Below are 22,645 nucleotides of genomic sequence, written 5' to 3'. Positions count from 1 at the left end.
ATTGTTCTTTTACTTTCATAAAAATAAATATAGCTTTATAAGGATAAAGATTTTTAAATATTTGAAAGGAACAGCACCACAAATATCATAATTCCAAAGTTATTTTTATTGTCAAAAACACTGTGGAGAAGGGAGGACACATGAGAAGGAAAAACATTTCTTGGTGGCTTTGTGGTTTGTTTCTACTGACCCAAAGGATACCCGGATTCTTCTACCCATTTGAACATTCCACTCACACCCCTTCCTTGGCTCTTCTTTAAGCATCATGGAGGAGCCTGAAGCTGGGAGACAAGGCTCTAGTTCAGAATTTTCAGACTGCTCTATGACTAAATGTGATGATGACCAAAGACCACCCAGGCCTGTCTCCACACACATCAGTCACTCCTTTCCCTTCCTTTCCCACGGCCACAGCATCCTGGACCTGAGTTTGGTCCAGTGCCTACAGGACACCCTCATAGCCAAGACAGATGCACACTTCTGCTAACAGCTGTTTCTTGACCACCGCTATGATTTAAGCATGTGGACTGCCCATAAAAGCAGGCCAGCTAAAGATTACATGAAAGCCCCAGGGAGCTGAGAAATGGGTTTAGGGATTGTAGAACTGATATTCTGGAGTCCTAGTCACTGATGGCATTGTCTAGCAGGTAGAGCATGGATGTGGTCATCTCAAGCCTTTGGACTGTGGGGAGACTTTTACTGATGTACCCCCACCTCTATCTCTCCTGCTGTTGTGTGAACTTTTCTTGAGGGGGTGTGAGAATGAATACTTATCACTGCAGACAAGATAGCAATGGACAGACTAAAGGACAATTCCACCAAAATCCAACTTGGTGAACCATATGCGTCACTGAGCTGATTTACAGAGCAGAGAAAAAGAGTTACTTCCAGAAGCATGGGTGCCCTCAAAGCACCAGTGAAAAGTCTCAGCCCAGCATGGATAATGACTTCCCCATATCTGCATAAAATGAAGGGTTCCACGTCTGTTAATTATTTGCCTTCTGTATACTCTAGCACCTCCCAAGACCACAAGACTACCTACAGTAATGGCAGAATCACACACAACTGAGACAAGAGTGTAGGCAGCAGTGGCTGGAATCGTTTGCCTTCTTCTGTGAGGGACTGTCAAGATGCTCTACCTTGAGTGTTTTACAAATAGTCATAGCTGCTCTGATGAAGTTGGTAATAACTGTGATGCCTGCCTTCTCACAGGAAATGGGAACTTCTAAAACTTGGAAGTTGTTCTTAGGTAGGCATATTCTCCTCACAAAGAGGTGACCAATTGGTTGCTCATTCCTTTCACTTTTAGGAGGGACTTGGTCTGGAGAAAAGTGAAAAAGGCCAGGCAAGAACAGGAGTCTCCTCAACAAAATCCTTTCAGAATTTTCATGGGAAAGTATAGATTTACTGGTCAACATGAATCTTTGTTAGGTGAAAATCCAGGTGTCACAGTAAAGCTTGCTGAAGGGAGTGGTTGGATTACTCTATTCTCTTTTTAGCCATCTCGGTTGAAATTTAAAACAATATTATAATTTGATGGTACATTTTGGAAATATGATAGCAATATGTAAAGTTGTGTGTACGTTTTCAAACTGGCACATTAACTATCCTATCGCATGGACAGTGTTGATAATGCAGGATAGAGAGGCAGGATGGGAGATATATAAAAACAATGTGTAAAATTTATGTCAGTTGATCAATTAAACAACAAAAATCTTAACATTTCTTCAGTGCAAAGAACTAACAGAAACTCGTCTGTCTTCTCCATAAGAAAAAAACCAGCAAGTGTTTTTCAAAGTCTTACAGACATTTAAATCATAAGTGTTCATTTCAGATTCTCATTTTCTTTTTTATAACATAGAAATGGCTTTTTAGATGGATAATTAATGACCTCATGATCTTTCATTAACATGAGTATAATTATTTCCCTTGAAACTACTATATATTATTTCATATTTTATTTCTTCCATAATTTTTCATACAGCGTCTACTTTATAAGATAGTACAAGGAACTGTTAGGAGAGATTTAATGCAGAAATAACAATGGTGTACGGTGTCTCTACTTATTCATTTATGCTTACATAAATTTGGAGGTGCTCAAAGGGTTACACAAATATTGAGTCATTAAAGCTTAGTGCCCCTGTGAGGTACCGCTGGCCATTATCATTATAGGTTATTATTATTCAGACAGACCAAGTTTCCCCTGGAGTTTGGAATGGCTCCTGCAAAAAGTACGAGGTTTTTAATGTTCTGCATCTGAGAATCACAATTCAGGTTGACGAAATTAACTCATTATTCCTAGGATTGTCTCTTGTGAGATAGCAGGCTTTACCTGCTTCAGGTAGCATGGCAGAAATAGTGCTTGCCTGGCTCTGAGGAAACCTCTAGTTGAAATGACAATCCCTCCCCTCAAAGAGCTAGACAAGAGGCAAAATGCTTGAGGGACTGAGGGACTAAAGTACTTGGTGCTTGAATATCATTGGTATATTTGTTATGATTTACTAAACATTATACCATAGGCTGGAGTGTAACTTACTGGTAGACTGCTTGCCTAGCATGTGCAAGGTCCTGCGTTTGATCACAGCATGGTGGAAAATATTATACATATGGATTGTGTGAACCTATTCCAGAAGCAAGGGAACTAAGGCTTTGGAGAGTACAGATTTAGGGGAAAACCTACATCCTCAAGTGGCAAATTCAGTTTCAGAACTTTAGTCTTTTGATGCTTCAATTCCAATGTCTTTTTTGAAAGTTTGACATGCTTGTTACCAGTACCATAGGAGCTGGCTTTATCATGCACATCGACGTAATTTAATAAATATGTGCTTCACAGCACACTGAAAGTAATACAATTTTTGCACTATGCTATGATAGCATAGAAATTATTTCTTCTAAAAAGACTAACATAGGTAGAATCTGTGAATGGGGGATGGGTGGAAATGATGACAGACCTGAAGGTTAGACATGAATGCCTACAGTTTGGTAAAGCTACTGTGCATCACTTCACAGACTTTTTCTGGCATGTAGTGATCCTGGGAAGGTGGAGTGAGGTTAGAACAAAAGGTGGAGAGGCTGATAACTCTAGCTCTAGTTTCTGTTATTTGTGAAGAAACCCAATGCTTTTGAAAATGGATTCCTGTTTTAGTTTCTAGAAATGCACATCTATTCATATCAAAACAAAGCTGTAGAAAGGCTGGAAAGATTGCTCAGTGGTTCAGAGCACTTTCTGCTCCTGCAGAGGACTTGAGTTCAGTTCTCAGCATCCACATGGTGGCTAACAGCTGCCTGTAACTCCAGTTTCAAGGATTTCAGTGTCCTCTTCTTGTCTCCTCTAGCGCTGCATGCATGAGGTGTGCATACATACATTCAGGCAAAACATTCACACACATTACAAAAAATCTTTAAAAGAACCTGTAGAATAAGTAGTAGCCAGTCCTATCATAAGGTTTTAGAGTCACACTGATTAGTGTTAAAATTCTTGAGCGATTTGGGTCTTTCTTCTTTCTTTTTTCTTCTTTCTTTCTTTCTTTCTTTCTTTCTCTCTCTCTTTCTTTCTTCCTTTTCTTTCTCTTTATTTCTGCTTTTCTTTTTTGTTACTTATTTTATTTTAAAAAATATATCATTTATTATTTTTATTTTATGTGTATGAGTGTACTGCCTGTGTGTATGTGACTGCACCCATGTCATGCAATGCCGTGGAGGTCAGAAGTGGGCTTTGGATTCTCCTGGAATCAGAGTTAAGGACAGTTTGTAGCCACCATGTGGGTGCTAGGAATTGAACCCAGTTCTTCTGCAAGAGCAATCAGTGCTCTTAACCACTGAGCAACCTCTCCAGCCCCTATTTTATTTATTTTATGTATATGAGTGTTAATGCCTGCATGTGGGTAAGTGCACGCGCATCTTGCAGTGCCTGCAGAGAACAAAAGGGGGTGTCAGATCCCCTGGAATTGGAGTTACAGATGGTTGTTAGCTGTCATGTGGGTGCTGAAATTTGAACCTCAGTCTTCTGCAAGAGCAGCCAGTGCTATTAATTGCTAAACCATCTCTCCAGCTCTTCCTTCCTTTCTTAACAATTCAGAATTTTTTTACTGTGGTAGAGGAGGTGAAAGAGATGAGGAAGAACAAATTTGAAAGGGCTATGCAAAATATTTGGAAGGAATATTGGAAGAAATATAGTGGATACTTTTTATATTTCAAACACATTTATTTGCATGAAATATTTTGTAACAATCAAAAATGTTTAAAGTAACAATAGTCCAGAAAAACCTACTCCAAACTTACAAATAAATTCTTTCCATGTTCAGATTCTTTTTTAAAATTTAGTCTAACGTTACACACACACACACACACACACACACACACACACACACACATTTTTACCCCTCATTGTCCTATCTTATCCCCCCCTTCCTGCTGAATCCTTCATCCAAACAATCTCCCTTCTACTTTGCCCTACTTTCTGACCCACAGACCATCAGTGAAGGGTGGCACCTCATAAACTTTTTACAAGCATGATAAAACAGTCACGGGACCAACCAATCTTGTATAGGTCTTAAGAAGTTGACCTCAGCTGCAGAGTTCATGAGTGCAACCGACGAGTCATTTTCAGAAAACACCATTTTTCAGCAATCTTCCCCAAACTCTGGCTCTTATATTCTTTCTACCCTTGTTCTGGATGTTCCTTGGTGTGAAGGATGTGATATACATGATCTGTTTAGAGCCTAGCACTTCCTTCCCTCCCTCCTTCCCACCCTTCCTTCCCCTTCACGCCCCTTCTCTTGCCCTATCCCTCCCCTTCCCTCTCCTCCCCTTCCCTTCCCTTTTCCTCTCCCCCTTTCTTGGTTGACCAGGTTGCTTTGGGGTTCAATTGCTCCTCTAGCCTCAACCGTTTCTTGAATAACTTGGACTTCAGGAGCGAATAACAATGCATGCCTGGATTCTTAACTTGTAAATGGTGATGATAACTCTTGCTTTGCAGTCTTGGGATCAGTATTAACAATGTATGTAGGAGGCTTGAGAGATGGCTCAGCAGTTAAGAGCATTAACTGCTCTTGCAGAGGACCCAGGTTCAATTCTTAGCACCCATATGCGAGCTAACAACTCTCTGTTATGAACTCCAGTTCCAGAGAATACAACACACACTTGTTTTCTCCAGGGGCACTGCATTATATGGGTGCACTTACACACATGCAGGCAATACACTCATACACATAAACTACAATAATTAAAAAAACATACGTAGAGTGCTTAGGCTGTATTAGAAGGCATTGCTGTTTTTATGATTATTATTATCATCTCTGTTCTAAAAGTTGTAGCTTTGAATACATTGTCAGTTATAGCAACCACTCTAACTTTTTAGTTCATGACTCAGTGCCTGTCTCTAACTCTATTCTGAGCTCTCCTGAAAACATGAATATTTCACATAAAGCATGGGCACTATGCTTCTTTAAGTTTCTCTTCCTCAAACCTTGTTTTTTACTTCACTTCTACTAACTCCCAGGGTCACAGACCAGACCTTGTCATTATCAATCTCTGGTATAACCCCCTATGCAATCTCAAAATCTAATTTTCCCAACCAAAATTTCAAAACCACCCACAGGTGTTTGCTTGCCCCCCACCCTTTTGAAAAATTTCTTTCTGTATTAATTTCCTGTGAGTAACAAAATGCCATATTTTCACAGAATTCTGGTGACTGGGAAGTCCAAAATCAAGGTTCCACTGATTTGGTTTTTGTAAGGCATCTTCCTGTCTTGCAAACTGCAGACTTCTTAGGTCTTCAGAACTCTTCTACTGGTGTTTGTGGAAGGTGAGAAAGCGATTTCTCTTTTTTAAAAAGAAAAAATTATTTTCATTTAATGTGTATGAGTGTACTGCCTACATGCGTGTAAGTACACCCGTGTTGTGAAATAGCTTCAAAGGTCAGAAGAGGGCACCGGATCCCCTGGAACTCAAATTAAGGACAGTTGTTAGCTGCCATGTGGATGCTGAGAAATGAACCCGGGTCCTCTGCAAGTGAAGCAAGTGCTCTTAACCACTGAGCCATCTCCCAGTCCCTCTGTTTCTCTTATGAGTTCACTAATTCCTGTTGTGAGAGTCCTTCCATCATGGCCTCACCTAACTGTAATTACCTGCCAGTCATCCCATCTCCAAATAATATGGCATCATGAGTCAGTGTATGAATTTCTAGCACTCAGTCCTTACCACCGTCCCTTAACATAGCTTAAATGTAATGATTATGGTCTCATCTTGACACATGTAGCTCTGTTCCTTCATCATTCTCCCTTCACAAACCAAATAAATAATTAAACCTACTCTCCAGTTACTCTGGGCTTAGAGATGTGTGCTGGAGGGTACTGAATATGGCTAGAAGACAGAAATATGTTGATTAGTTTTAATTTTAGTTAATGAGCCAAGTAAGTGACTGATATAACCAGACACTTCTTTCCAAACTCATTTGTTTTTCTCATCTCCCTTGGTCTACAGCAGTGAGGATAATGTGAACTTGAAAACTGCTCTGTATACTTACTGAGAGTTTGAGTTTTATAAAAAACGCAGATCATTCTAATACTTAAAGTTTGAGAGGCATGGTCTTAAATAACTCTCTTCTCAAACCCAATCTCCTCCCCCATCTACACTCCCAATGAAGTCTAGAATTCTGTACTATAGCAAGGTGTGCCATTGCCTTTGTGAGAAGCTACATCATAAGACATAAATCATAGAATCATAAGACAATCCTAATAGATGTTGACTGATAAAGTCATTCACACATAGGGCGACTGATTTATTATTCCTTTTGCTGCTTTGTTCTTTGAGTTCATATAAATCCAAACACTACAATCACCTTTACTGTGTCAGCATAATTCACCTACATTACCTTGTTTGTATATAATTCATAAATGACATATTCATTTCAACAAGCACACTTTATGCAATATCAAATTGCTTTTCTATACTCTTCAGTTGTCTGGCCAGTACATCTAATGCTTTTACTCTATGAAAATCACTTACTAATATGGAGTACAAACATTAAGCTGTCTTCATTAAAAATAGATTTTTTACAACAGAAACATTTTATTTACTATATTACTTTGAATAAGATTGACTGTTGAACCTGAGTTAAAATGGTTTATTAATTATCTCTATGTAAAATAAACATTCTGCCAATATAGCCAATTCAGATCAGTTAAGACTATAATTAAGAGCAATTATAAAGCTAAGTTTTAGTGACACTCTAGTGACTACTACTACTAAGTTTTAGTTTTGCCCACATTGGAAATAAATAGTATATATGATTGAATTAATACTGTGTGTGTGTGTGTGTGTGTGTATTCTAGACTGAGCTATACCCTAGCCCTTGAAGTTTTTTTCTGAACACTCTCAAATATCTTTCTCTGGAACACTTCTGACTTATAGTCTTTTAAAAGTATATGCACCAGTTAATTATAAAAACATAAATTTAAAGATCAATAGAGTAAAATTAGAATCATACACAATTCTGCTACTTGATATATCCATTGTTATAAAAGGGTACATATTCTTTCTGGTATTTAGTATTACTGTGTAACTCAGAATGATCCCTATTTTTGCCCCAAGTCACATTTCTTCCAGGTCACAAGGTTGTGGTCACTAGTGAACTACTCCCTAGATGAGGCTCCTACTGGGACAAAGGGACTCCAGTACAAAGGTTCTGGGATAGAATTGCAGGGAACACTGCAGAACTGTTGGAGTTCTCAGGGACTCTAAGTGTATTCCACAGAGGAGCCTATTTGCACTGTGTGTCTCTGTCACAGGGAATGAATGGCCAATCCCCACCATCTCAAGAGGATGAAAAATACTTTGAGCATCATAAAAAGCAAAGCAAGGCAAAACACAACAACAAAAACCTTTGCACCTTTTCCTGTTATTACTCTTTCTTGAATCCTCACATCCCTGGAAAACAGGAAGGGAAGAAGGTCAAGAGTGTGAGTGCTCCCTCCTCCCTCCTGTTCCTTCATTGTTCCCTGAGGAGAGGAGGACTGATCTGGAATTAGAACAGCATTGAAAGCATTGAGGTAACAATGAGATTGAGGCTTTCATTAAATTTTAGAATTTTTTTTTGTTGTTGTTGTTTATTCTGAAAAGAGCCAGGGCTCAGAAATCATTGCAGAAGAGGGAGCAGAAAGATTTTAAGATCCAGGGATGGTGGATAAATGTAAAGAAACCATGTTTTCTGAACACAACAGGGCAGTTGCACATATGATCCCACAGTGCTTGTGACAGCATGCACAAGATCTGCTAAAACTTAGGCCAGACAAAATCCCAGCAGGGAGAGGGGTTAGCACAAAACTCCCTCTAGCTAAGGAACTTTTGTCAATTGATAACTGTTGGGAGGGGACAGTCAGTTTTCACTAAGGGTGTAATGCTAGTTAGATTGACCACACTCGAAGGGGCAGACCTACAGTCATGACTAGTTGGGGAACACAAATTAGACCCAATAAGTCCTTTAAAAGTAACAGAGGACATGAAATGGGGAAAGTAGGAAGTGGCAGTGGATCTGAGAGGAGATGAGGGAAGGTTTCTGAATATGATCAAAATGCACTATATGAAATTCTCAATCAATATATAGAGAATATTTCAAAAATTGAACTGTAAACACAAGTTCACACAAGCACCACTAAATGAACTCAATGCATTACACATGTGTATTTATAAATGTATATATGTGTAACAATAATAAAGAAGAGAGCAAGAAATTGAGAGGGAGTGGGGGTATGGGAAGAGGTGGAGGGAGATTGGGAGGGATGGAAATAATGCAAATACAGTACCCATGTATGAAATTTTAAAAAATAAAAATGAGAGGCTGAAGAGATGGCTCAGCAGTTAAGAACACTGGTTGTTCTTGCAGAAGACCCAGGTTCCAATCCCAGCACCCACATGGCAGCTAACAACTGTCCATAACTCCAGTCTGAGGGGATCCGACAGCCTCTTCTGACCTCCACAGGCATTGCACGACACGGGTGCACTGACCTACATGTAGGCAATACACACATGGACATAAAATAAAAACAATAAATAAGAAAAATAAAATCTTTTAAAATGGAACTGCTTATATTTGTGCTAGTGACTTTTCAGAGTTTTAAAGGACTATTGTATTGGTTACTTTTGGAAAAGTCTCTGTGACAAAATTACCTGAGGAAGGATACTCAAGGGAGGAATTATTTGGCTCATGGTTTCTGAGGGTTCAGTCCATGGTCACTTGGCTCCATGAGCTTGGGCAGAGTATCATGGTGGTAGGAACCTGTGCTGGAGGAGAGCTGCTCATTCATGGCAGACAGGAATGTGCCAAGGACAAAAAGCAACATCAATGACAGGGGCAACTACTATAAACCCCATAAAGACCAACTTCCTCCAGCTAGACTTCAATTCCTGAAGTTTCCAGAACTTTGCAAGACAGTGCCAACTGGGTCCACATGAACCTGGAGAAGCACTTTACACTAGTAGAAACTATAGCACTATATATGAGTGTTTAAAATGCAATGATTTCAGAGGCATCGAAGACTAAAGGATCTCCATCCTATAGTGCAATTTATGCAAGTATGCAATTAGTAGTAGACATTACAGTAACATAGCAGGAAATTGTACAGCTCTGACAAAATATGTATCTGAAAAGAATGTGTACTTTTTGGTTTAAGTTATATATCTTCATAAAGAACTATTTGGTCAGAGATCATCAGTGTTTTACTCAAATATTAAATATTGGGAACCTTTCATTTCAGGTGAAGAAGTCTCCCATTATAACTTTTTTTTTTTTAATGACAGAATCTTTTTACACAGCTTCCAAAATCCTCCTGCCTCAGCCTTCCAAGTTGGATTTACCTGACTTCACCACCACATACAACTTTCACTGACACTTCTTGATTTTTCTATGTGTGGCAGCACTTTTGCTTTCTATATTTTAGAATTGGTTTTGGTATTACACTGAGCTTCTCTTGGGCTCTGTATTATTTACTTTTCTTGTTGTTGTGGTAAAATACTGGACAAAAGCAATTTAAGGAAGGAAGGGCTTATTTTGGCCCACAGTTTGGAACTGTTCATCCTGATAAGGATGCTGTGGTGGTAGGAGCGTAAGGTAGCTGGTTACATTGTGTCCACACAGGATGAAGAGAGAGATGAATGCTAGCGCTCAGTTTGTTTCTCCTTTTTATTTAGTCTTGGACCCCTGGCTGTGCAATGGTGCTACCCACATTTAGGATATGTCTTCCCTCTTCAGGAACTCTTTCTGGAAACACTCCCACATATTTCCATAGATTCTAAGTCCCATCAGATTGATAAGACTAAACATCGCAGGCTCCCTCCTACTCCAATTCCTATTGCAGACACACAGCCTCTTGTTTCCATCTTTTAGAATAGTATCTTTCTCCATAGACAAATATGAACTATCTTTTTCTTTTATTTCTCTTAAGAGTTTAGTTGCTACCTAATTTTCAATTCTTCTACCTCCTCTTTTATGAGTAGAGTCAGTCCTTTTATTTGTGAAATTAACATGGGAGGCTGAGGCAGTAGAACTGCCATGAATGTTGGTCTGACCTGGGCTACAAAGTGAGACCCGATCTCAAAAACACTAATTTAGGTTATAAACCCAAGTACTGCTATGAATGTTCAATCTAAAGTTACAATTTGAAACCTTAGCTGGGAAAAATAGTACATGCAATTCCAGTTGCATAGGAAGACTAAGGCAAGAGGATTGTAAGTTAGAAGCCAGCCAGATCAATTTAATGAGACTCTCTGTCTCAAAATTAAACAGTAGCTCAGTGGTAGAGTGTTTGCCTAGCAAGCATCAGGCCCTGGGTTCATTCCATAGTTTGATAGATAATCTTTCTCTATTTAGTTGTACAAATATTCCAAATCCAAATCAGAGTTGCCGAATCTAGACAAAGGTACATTAGGAACCAGGAAATGAGGACAGATTGTTTTCTAGTGGGGCTATTGTTTCCTACAAAAAGAGTACAGAGTTAAAACCATTTTCAGGGGCTAGAGAGATGGCCCAGTGGTTAAGACCCTTGGTTGTTCTTCCAGAAGACCTGGATTAAGTTCCCAGCATCCATATGGCAGCTAACAATCATCCATAACTTCAGATACCATCTTCTAACCTCCGCAGGCATTGCATGCATGAATGCAGTTACATTCAGGCAAAACATTCATATACAGAATGAAAATAAAAATTTTTAAAAGACCATTTCCTTACTTTTGTCACATGGTTAATATAAATCTTTTTCATATTTTCCAGTCTAAAAGAAAAAAAAACACATTCAGCTTGTAATTTAAATATAAATTACCACTCATATTTTTATTAAAATTGATAGCTGAGCTAGATATGGTAGTGCACATGTGTCATTCAGATAACTGAGGAGTCTGAAGCAGGAGGATCACGAACTTGGATCCAGTGTACATACAGGAGTTTAAGCCAACCTGGGTAACTTGGCCAGCCTCCACTTCAAAATAAAAATGAAAAGCTGTACGTATAGTTCAGTGGTAGAACACTTGCCTAGCCTGTTGGAGGCCCTGAGTTCTATCCCTAACATCCCATCACCATATGATACCTGAAATAAATAGATTTGAATTATAGAGTGTGAGTCTATGTCTCTTTTTTTATTTGGTCATTATTGGGCTAAAACTGTAGCCCAAATAATCACACAACTGTATTAGTTATTTAATAAAATAAAAACTACTGCTCACAGTAAGAATAAATAGGCATGTCTATAGTCTGCCTTTCATGTTCTAACTTTTTAGCCACAAAGTAACTTAACTTTACAAAATAAATACAGATGAATATGTCGGTTATTTGCAATAGTCTGCATTCCAATTAATTCTAGACTCAGACAACTGGCCTGGCTAAATGCCTTTGCAGCTCAACTGGAATCCTACTAGAGTGGACTAAAACCTTAAATAGATTATAAAGCAATTCAAAGTGCCAACATTCTGCCAGTATTATTGTCACAGTTCTAGATAAACTATATCTTGTATCCCTTTCAAATGCTAGCTCTACTCCAACTGTGTTCCTTATAGGATTAACAACAACAAAGAACAGAGGAAAGTAATGTACCCAACAGATTAAAAATGGTGGGCCATTTTATTTTTATATACAAAACTTTTTTTAAATTTTAGAGTTGGAATTTTTATACAAGAATCTTAGTTACATTAGAGTTTTACTCAAACTCTAGAAGCAGTTCATGAACTGGATAATAAACAGAATAGAGGTCTACTGACAAAAGGCTGGAGGTATTTTATAGAAAAGTGAGAAAGGAAAATATTTAAAGCTGACACTGAGGTTGGTGGAATGCTTGCCTAGCAAGAACAAGGCCGTGGGTTTAATTTTCAACTTTGCAAAAACAACAAACAAGCCAAAAATTATCTAGTTATGTAGTTGGAAAGTCCCTAGTTATGTAACCGTATTAGCTGGCTACTTATGATTGGCTAGGACTTTTGTTTTTGTCTGAATGAAGCATTTATCAGAAAAGAACCAAGTTATTTTGCTTATATTTGCAATCATGACCCCAGGTAACACTTTGTATAAATTTGCAACTTAAGATTTATTTTTGACTCTTGTGGTTCTAGGGCTAGACTACATCCCCAGCCCTAATGGGATTGATTTTTAAAGACATTTTTCAGCTCCTGTCTGCATTTTGCCTTTGCTTTAACAGAATGAATATTTTCATTTCTGTATAACTATAATCAGACATAGCACCTTGTAGTTTGCTGTGCTCAAAGTCACTGGGTTGAAACTCTGGTACCCATTATCAAATCATTTTCAGTTCTTGCAATTCTGACTATCATCATTAGGGAGTACCATGGTATCATAAAAGGGGAAATTCTAGTATTGCTTACAAAATACTTCTGTTTTTAATAGGTCCTTTAGTGGTAAGAGCAGACTTAAGTTAAAGCCCAGAGTAGTAAGTACCAAAGCAACAGGTCACTTTCAATAATTATATTTTAGTGAGGGCAAGTCAAAATTCAAACTTCAAACTATACATCTGAGGGCTTTATATTTTTGCTTGCAAATGAGAATCAGAAGTTAACAGTACACATCTGGCAAGGCTGTTCATACAAAATAATACATAAAGGATGCTTACCACAGTGACCGACAACAAAAAGCTCTACTTTGTCCATCAGCTTTACTCCATTAAACATATTGCTCCTGAAATAGCTTTACAAAGTTGTTCTAGTCCTCAAATATTAAGTGAATGCTGAAGTTATAAAGTGGCAATTGTGCCACTATTTTTTTTAAGTATGTACAAGTGTGGTTTTGTGGTAAGTGGAATAAATTTTCCCTGACATAAGTAGGACATATTTTTCCATTTATCTTTTCAAATGATAGTTATTAACTTCTCTCTTTAAAACATAAATAGTATCAGAATGCAGAATATATACATGAATGTAATCTTTCATCTAAGCTTTTTTTTTACATTAAAATGAATGTGACTAGAGTACTTGTATCATAGAAGCCTAAGCTGACTTACTTGTAATGTACCAGAGATATTCTGGCCTTTTCTCTTTGAATCATGCTACAGATGCCACTCTTGAAGTCACTGGGTAAAGTAACACTGAAAAGTCACATATCACATACCTATACAAAGTTTTCATATTTCTCTTCAAATGAAACATTTCTCTTTCAAATGAAAGACTTCACAATTTTTTTAGATTCTGAAAACATTTGTTTCTTGAATTTTCTTTTGTTGAAAATTCATTGAATTGTAAATAAATGAGTACTATATCAATAAAAAATATGAGTCTTTGTTACCATGATTATTGTGCATAGTTTAACAACACAAATAAATCAATAGATAATGTAAGCATTTTATGAAATGGTAGATCCTATTAAAAAAGGAAAAGGGAAGAAAGTGTAGGGAATTCTACAGTTCAGGGGTGCTTAGCTAAAAGCATACATTTTCTTTCTGAAAGTTTGGGTTTGGGGGCCTTCACTTACATTGTCAAGGAAGGTCTCAAACATCTGTATTCCAATCATCCTCCTGCTTCAGTCTCCTGAGTGCTGGGAATATAGGTGTGTACTGTTATGACATTTACTTATCTGATCATCAGGTCATATTTTAGTATTTTATATGATACTGGTTAGTAAAGGTTATGCTTTTAAAATTAACTGTGCCAAATAATATTAAAATAATTTCATTTTAGGAAATTACTTATCTCAACTTTAAAACCACAAAATTATCCAGGTAGGACACAATTAGACAATTTGAGATTTTAAAAGATTTATGTGTGTCTCTGAGGACATGAACAGATGTGTCCAGGTGAGCACACCTGTGTGCACACCTGGAGGTCAGAAGAGGACATCTAGTGTTTTTCCCTATCACTCTCCACTTAGTCTTTTGAGGAAGGCCTTTCCCTGAACCTTGGCTCATGTTTTCTCAACTAGGCTGGAAGCCAGAAAGCCTGAGATCTTCCTGTCTCTCATCCCTCAGAGTTGGGGCTACAGGCATGTGCAGGATGCCCAGCATGTTAGGTGGGTGCTGAGATCTGAGCTCTGGGCCTCATGACTGCACAGCAAGCACTCTTAACCACTGAGGCATCACTCCAGCCACCAATTTCATATTTCTGAAAGTATATTTCTATAAACATTCTTAGTGAAAAATATGAACCTTATTCTCAACTAGATTGTTACATGTCCCACCTATATCTCCATTTAGCTTTATTCTAAAGAGTAGAAAAAACACTGACAAATTATGAGTCATAAAAGTTGATTTTTTTTGGGAGGGACATCCTTTTACATTATAAATATAAATATTTTATTCCTGATTCATGAGTTTATGAAATGTTGGCTTCATTATGAAATTACATGATAATTGTACTGTACAACTATCTGAGAACATTTCTCTTAAGACTAAATATTAGAAATGCATGTAAACAAAAAATCAAGTTAGAAAATCCAAAATTACCCTGTGAAATATAAATGTAAGCTTCTCTCTGCTAGTTGTGATATGCTAAACCAGCATTGCTGATCACCTAATTATCATTAAAGCCTTGGCTGTTCACCACCCTCCAGGCCAGTGCTCAAGGATCACTGGAGTGTGGTCAGCAATCTGCAGTGGTAGGCGTTTCACTCCTCACTAATTCAAAGCAGAAGCAACATGTCAAATATTGGGGTCCTATATAATATTCTGTCCAAAAGCTAAATTTTACATCTTAAAAAAAATTACAAAAATCCTTATCAAGGGAACTAAGATTTAATAGAAAAAAATCTCATAAATTTGTTACTTCTTTCTCCCTTTAAAAAACTGGCCAGGTTTAAAAAAAAATACTGAGGGGGCTGGAGAGATGGCTCAGCGATTAAGAGTACTGACTGCTGATGCAAAGGACCTGGGTTCGATTCCCAGCACCCACATGGCGGCTGACAACTGCCCATAACTCCAGTTCCAGGGGAATTCAACACCCTCTTCTGATTCCATGGGCATTGCACAACATGGCTGCACTTACACATATGCAGGCAATGCACTCATGCACACAGAATAAAAATATTACCAATAAAACAACAATAACAAAAACCTACTATTTTGAAATGTCTTTCCTCATTATTCTACTAAGATACTGCAGGGTACATGTCACTTAACTTCAGATCATACTACCTGCTCCAAAAGCTTTAAAACAGTATTTAAAACAAACCCCATGTTGACAAAACGTATTTGAATCAATGTTGATTAAAACAAATTTTAAAGCAAGTTACTAAATTTAGCTTAAAAGAAAATTCCTTGAGTTCAAAGACAACACTTTTCTTCATATTCAATTTTCCTGGAAAAGTGTCACCAAATGTTTGAATGCATTTGAGGGGAAAGGAGTGAAGTGTAGGATGTGAGCTGGCCACCTAAAAAGATAGAATGTGGGCTAGAATAAATGGTTGTACAATTTTCTATGAAGAAAGGCATGTTTTAAGCAAAGGCTTAAAGAGGAATGGCAAATGTTTGTTTTGTTGGGACACTCACAGGTCTAAGACATCAGGGTGTGAACTTAGGCTGTAATCAGATAAATAAGGTTTTCAACACCAGAGGAAGGACTAGGCTTTTTTTTTTTTTTCCTGTAAAAAATAAGCACTATTGAGTCCCATAGAGGATTCCAGAGATACTGCATGGGCAGAGTGTATAGAACTTGATAACTGAATGAAAACAACACTGGATTAAAGATAGAGGAAGCAAAGAAGAGGCTAAAATGGTTGAGACTATCACGAGTCAAGAGAATTAAGTGTTTCCACTTCCAAAATTTCAAAACATAATCAAAATACTGACATCAATTTTATTTTTCATGCTAAAATTTTTATGTTTTATTTTTTCATACATAGTTAAAGAGTAACAGATACAACTGAATTTTAAAAATAGCATTTGGGGGCATTTCTAATCCCTTGCTACTATCATAAGCATGTTTTCTTACATGAGGAGCAATAAGAGCTATAATTACAGAACTGTTAAAATAGCAAATTGAATAAATGTACCATGACAGAGGCCACTAAAAAAAAAGTATGCAGAATATATTTCACATTCTATAGCCGCAGTTTTAAGGGTTAGAGTTTAGTCATCATTCATATAATCAGCAAGCATCCCATATTTTCCAAAATCTTTAAAAATTTTGTTCTAAAAGACACTAGAAAACACACGGGTATGGTAGCTGTAACTTTATGCCTGAAGCCAACTCCTATGTAATAAAATCCTGCATCTGGTGCAGCCTGGCATTGCTGCACTTCACCCAAGGTGATGGAAAGAGGGAGGCAGTGCTTAAGAAGCACCGAACACAACTGATACCTGCTTCTCCCATACTTCTGGTTTCTAAAGTTCTAGGTAAAGTGGAGCATGCTGAACTGTCATAGTCTACATGATAGTATAACACCTTTCAGCCATTGGCCAATACTATTCCTTTTTGTTTTACGGTATACAAAATATCATGAAAGGATTTCTTAAGAAATGTGTTTAAGAACACATTTCAATTAATGTGATTAAATAGAAGGCGACAACTTCCTTCTGGAATAGTTAAGAGTTAACAATGAAAAGCTTGCCATACATTTGGATTAGTTTTTGCATTGTTTTGAGGGTCAAACACCAGCTGTATTATGTTCTTCAATTTAGAATGTGTGATAGACACGTGTCACAACAACTACAAATGAAATCACACTGACAGTTTAAAGAGTGTAAATCCATTTCTATTATTATAGTAACTATACCACTTTTGGTTTTATCCAAATTAAAAATCTATTTCAAAACGCCTCTTCGAAATATGCTTTCTAAGCAAGCGAAAAAATGCACAAATGTTAATTCCAATCAGAAACTGCAAAAGGTTTGATAGAAGTAGATCTGGGAACCACAAGTTAAATTTTTCATCCAAGTATACCACAAATACATTTTGTTTTAATCTAAAAATCACAAAGACATAATGGTTAAAAGGTTTTCATTCCACTATCTCAGATGCTTAGTAATTTTTCTTAACATACAAAGTCTAATTATACAAAAAGGAAGAAACAAGAGTAGTTCTGAGATGTACTTGAGCCAAGCAGCTGCTGCTTTGTAGTGATCTAAAAACCTCTATCTGATGACATTATGGTTTAACTTCTGCTTATAAACTAGTAGCATTTAGTTTAATTCACATTGATTATCAAACAAGATTGATAATGTATTTGAAAATTTAAAAATGTTCATCTTTTAAAAAGTATCTGACTAAAACAATTTTCTTAAATAAGACGTAATCATCATATAAAGAACCACTGGTTTTAGGTAGTTTAAAAGACAAACATATTGAAGACAGTTGACAACATGTCCGGCAATGAAATATCCAGAATTATACAGCTATGACAAGGCTAAGAACCACAAAGGATTCATCGTGGCCGAATTTCAAATCTCCTAACACGTGACTTTTACTGTGCTTTGGCAGTCACTTCCTCCCTAATTTTACATTGCACTGTCATCTCCAAAGTGCCAATCAGAAGATCTGGTGTTGCACTTTCATATTCATTTTTAGAAAAAATAATTACCTCATTAAACTCATGCAAACAAGAATAAGAAAACTGTTGTACACAAATAAAATGATGGTCATTAACTGTGTTAACTGTTGCCACAGTAAAGATGGTCTTTTAGCAATTTCAAGAAATTTATCTACTAATTTGCATATTGTATTCCAAACTTCAAATATAATAATTTATCTTATTTGTAAATAATTCACACTAACATTATGTCAGTTTGATCTTTATTGAAATGATTAAGGAGTATTACATGTTAACACAAAAATGAAACTAGATTTTGCTCAAGTACTCTACATTGCTCAATCTACTTTTTAAAATATTTCAAATATTTCAGGTAGCAACATATGGCTAGCAAAATCTTAGTCCTAGAGCACTGATTTTTTATTGTCAGTATTAACTTCATGAACTTTTCTTCTAATTCTTTTTACATTTATTTGTGTCGTGGGGGGGTGTGCATGTGTCATGTTGTACATGTAGAAGTCAAAAGGAATAGCTTGTAGAAGTCAGTTCTCTCCTTTAAGGACATGGTTGCAGGGATTGAACCCAGGTCATCAGGTTTGGTGGCGAGCACCCTTATCCTTTGAAGTACCTTGCTGGTCCCTTCTAATTTTTAATCATACTAACCTGAGTTACAATGGACTTCTAGTGAATATTTTAAGTGACAGAGCACAGATTTGGGAGACAGAGAACCTAGTTCTGGTCCCAGTGAAACTATTTACTAATATGTAATTCTAAAGCAAGTCCTTCAGTGTCTCCAAGTTTCTTGCCCTGCTAGAAACTCATGGGAGAAAACAAATGAAAGAGCTCTAGAAAGAGCCAGGGTGCTATTTACACAGTATCAACCCACACAGGCTTGTTACAGTATTGGACTGGTTTAGAATGACACGGCTTTTGAAAAATTTTTATTTTTATTTTATGTGTATGAGTGTATTGCTTGCATGTGTGTAAGTGCACCCATGTCGTCCAATGCCTGAAGAGGTGGGAAGAGGGCACTGAATACCGTGGAGTGGAAGTTAAGGTAAAACTGAAACTTATTTCTGAAAGCATGAGAGTGATGCTAAAGCACCATCATCATGTGTCTGGGGCATTCTGAGCACACTTATAAAAACAGATTAACACCAATTCTAGCTCCTTTCCAGAAACCATGCTGGACACTGACCTAAGGAAAGTTAAAAGCCTCAGTCATTTCTCCAGATTTTATATGGCTATATTTGGCTTCTCCAAAATAAGTTTTGTAGTTTTAATGATTTATGGCCTGCCATGTTCTAGGATCATTTGGGAGTTATTTGATTCTCTTTGAAAGGAGTTATAGGCCATTTTTATTTCTATTCTATTGGTCATTTACTTGTTTTAAATTCTACTTTTTTTTAAATGACTTAACTTTATTGAAACTAGATGTAACTAAATGAGTGAAGAAAGAATATGTAAACTTAAGTCACCAGGAGCAAAGGTCCTGCACTCTCCTGTATCTTCAGGTGTCCTGCACATGCACTCTAGAAACCACAGGCACAGGACTTCATTTATACCATGCAGTCTTCTACAACTAAAATACACAAAGCAGAAGCATAAGAATTGATTATCATATGTGCCATATCTAAAAAAAGGTTGATTCTGAAGAAATAAACAGATGGCGACTTTTTTGTACATGTAATAAAGCAGGAAATCAGAGAGGGGGAAAAATCATAAAAAGATGTCCTTAACATTTTTTGGGTTTTCATATAGAAGATCACTAAAATATTCTAATTCACCAGGTAAATGTGAAACTACAATGGTGACTGGTCAGGTAAGATGACAGACCTACAACCATAAATACCAGGGACTTCTAAAGTAACAGTATTAGAAATTTCTAGGTAAAATGGAATCTAGATGGCTCAGAGACATAAGTCTTGTCAGGGAGAGAATCATGGAAAATGAGACTGACTTGAAAAATGTAGGCAGAACTGATACCCAGAGAAGTGTGCAGCTTCAAGGAGAATGGAGGAATCAGAGTACTTGGCAGACAAAAAAAATCAAAACAAAGACTGGTTTGACAAAATAAATAAATGTAAAGGGATAACCTGGGTTTAATAGGAAAGACAGTTAATTTAGCATTGGTTAAGGAATGCCTAGTTATGTGAGATAATACAGTACAAAAGCTACGGGAAGATATGAGTGTGCTTAAAGGGTAGAACTATACCACTAAAATTCATGGTTTTAGTTGAGAGAAGACTGATAATGAGCTATATACCACTACTAAGTCAGGCACTTGGGTATGGGAGACAGAAAACCTGATATTTGTTGTAAGAAAACAGAAACTAATCTAGTATCATACTCAGCTCCTGTCTTAGTGCTATGTATTTAAGAGTCCTTAGAACTTGGTGGATGAATAGGGAAAATGACCTCATGGCAAACGACACTGAAATATAAACCAGCAAGGTGAACATATCAGTCACTATACTTGAGGACAATTTAGATGAAATTAAAACTGAAAGCAGAATCCTTACACAACTGCTAGAAGCATCAAATCAATATGATGTGCAAGTGATTAAATTTGCAAAAGCATAATATAGGCTTTATTTTGATATAACCACCAGTATTTAATGAAAGGATTTCTTGAATAATTTGTAGCAAAAAATAATTTCCTTCCCTAAACGTTCATAAAATTGATGATTAGATACCTAATCATTATGAAAAGTGTCTACGTTATACCAAAAACAACACAAAAAGTATCAAAATTTTTTATTTTACCTCTATTTTATGTCAGATCCCAAATGTAATTAGAACCTAATAAGAAACTTTATAGGTTTCTGGGTTTCATTTTTTTAATTTTATTTATTTTTATAAGCAATTTGCTTTAATTTGGAATCTGTACCACTTTATTCTATATTTATCAAAGCTGTATAAAAGCCATGCTGTTTATTTACAATATTGTACAGTAAAGGGATATGTTTGAAGATCACACAAAAAATTCACAAAGCTACAACTACTGTGGAAAGACACATAAAATATATTCTTACTTAGAGGTTCTTAAAAATTTTAGGAACAGAATTTTGAAAAGATTATTTTGGTTGGTCACCATTATGCAACTGCTAGCCAGAAATAAACACAGACAAAAACATGCAAATGAGTGGGATTCCAACATATTAAAGGCTAAAAACATGTAGCTATAAGCTAAATTATCATGTGGTTGAAAAGCTATCATGTACCAATGGGAATTTATAAAACAGGTTCATTTTTTAAAGTCCTCCATGAATAACAGGCTCTCAGTAATTTTCTAAAAAAAATCTTCAGAAGCTGGTTTTCAAATTATGTTCATGACCAAAATATGCTTTCAGGAGAGTTATGGATGAAATCTATGACTTTTATATAATTTTTTATTATACTACAGAGGAAGTCTCAGTTTTTTCTTTTTGGGGACAGAGGGCAGAAGAGAGTTAATCAGTTAATTTACATTCAAGTACAAGACTCCGGTACAAGTGCATCATTCACACAGAATGGATGGTGCAGTAACAGCATGACCACAATCCTTTAACTGAACTCTTGAAACACAAGTGTAAACTTTAGGTCTGTTCAATTTAAAATATCCTATAAGGAAGTACTTCCGCATGGACTGGAAAATATCTACAGTGATTCATCTGCTCTAATTACATGTCCTTCAGACTTTACTGCTGAGGCTGAAGGACATTTAGATACTCAGACTGCCCCAACTGGTAAGTCGTGTTCCTTCCACAGTCAACATACTGGTACCTCTCCTGGGATATTTGCTCAGAGTGGCCAAAGTATGTTGTTGTTACAGTAACTCTGAAAATGAAACAAATTGGAGAGAAATGTTCAACAGTTATATTAAAAGGTTTTCCATATTAGAATACTGTTAAATATAAAAAAAAATTCTCCCAGGTCAGATTATTTGAGGCTAATATTAACATAAATACGTATCTCATAAATGAATTAATAGCCTAATATTCATCACTTATTGTGGTTAGAATTATTACTTATTATTTGACATTAATAATGAAAATATTATAAGCACAGGATTCTTTGGGATTATTTCTCTAATGGACCCAAAAATGCTAGCTAAGGAAAACCTACCCAATAATTAAATGTTTATACAAAAATGACATATATTCTAAATATTATTTTAAAAATTGTTATCTTGAGTTAAAAATATAGTTTCTTACATGCCTAAAAATAATCATATAGTTTCCTTATCATAGGAAAATTAAATGTCAACCAATGGCCAAAATATCAAACATAATGAATAATATTTTATACATTTAAGTAAAACCCAATTTATAAACTCAAAATGTTATTTGTCCTCATCACTACTGAGCTCAATTATCAGGGCAGCTCAGTCCTCTCTGTGCTAACCCTCCCGTTCCCTGAGCTCCCAAAATGCCAGCAACCAGATTCCAACTAGCTAAGCAAAAAAATATTTACACAGTCACACAGCACTCTTGTAAGACTTGTAAGACCCAGCTATAATGGCATTTATAAAGTATTACTACAAAACATTAGCAATTAAAAATTTTCACAAAAATATCTTTTCAAATAGAAGCCCCATACTTACTGCATCATGAGTACTATGTTGTGTACTTTGATGGATATCAGTGTGCAGAAGTCACTGTTAAAAAATTAAATACATTATCACATTAGCAATTCAAAATTCTGTTAAACCTAATA

The 22,645-nt window shown here is 36.4% G+C and overlaps 1 protein-coding gene across 2 annotated transcripts in view; it reads right to left on the bottom strand.

Annotated features, from left to right (window-relative positions):
* Positions 1 to 16,273: 16,273 nt before the first annotated feature.
* Tmem106b (transmembrane protein 106B) overlaps positions 16,274 to 22,645 on the bottom strand; it is a 28,875-nt gene continuing 22,503 nt past the window's right edge. For both annotated transcript variants that reach the window (XM_029556878.1, XM_008854528.3), the window contains 2 exons: positions 22,533 to 22,586; positions 16,274 to 21,766 (listed from right to left, as the gene is read on the bottom strand). In XM_029556878.1, the coding sequence (XP_029412738.1) occupies positions 21,628 to 21,766; positions 22,533 to 22,586 (193 nt within the window). In that variant the 3' untranslated portion in view covers positions 16,274 to 21,627. The remainder of the gene's footprint in view (positions 21,767 to 22,532; positions 22,587 to 22,645) is intronic.

Source organism: Nannospalax galili, unplaced genomic scaffold, assembly GCF_000622305.1.
Source record: "Nannospalax galili isolate Female #2095 unplaced genomic scaffold, S.galili_v1.0 scaffold787, whole genome shotgun sequence".
NCBI lineage: Eukaryota > Metazoa > Chordata > Mammalia > Rodentia > Spalacidae > Nannospalax > Nannospalax galili.
Note: the sequence above shows the minus strand (reverse complement) of the source record. Positions and strands in the feature narration are given on the sequence as shown.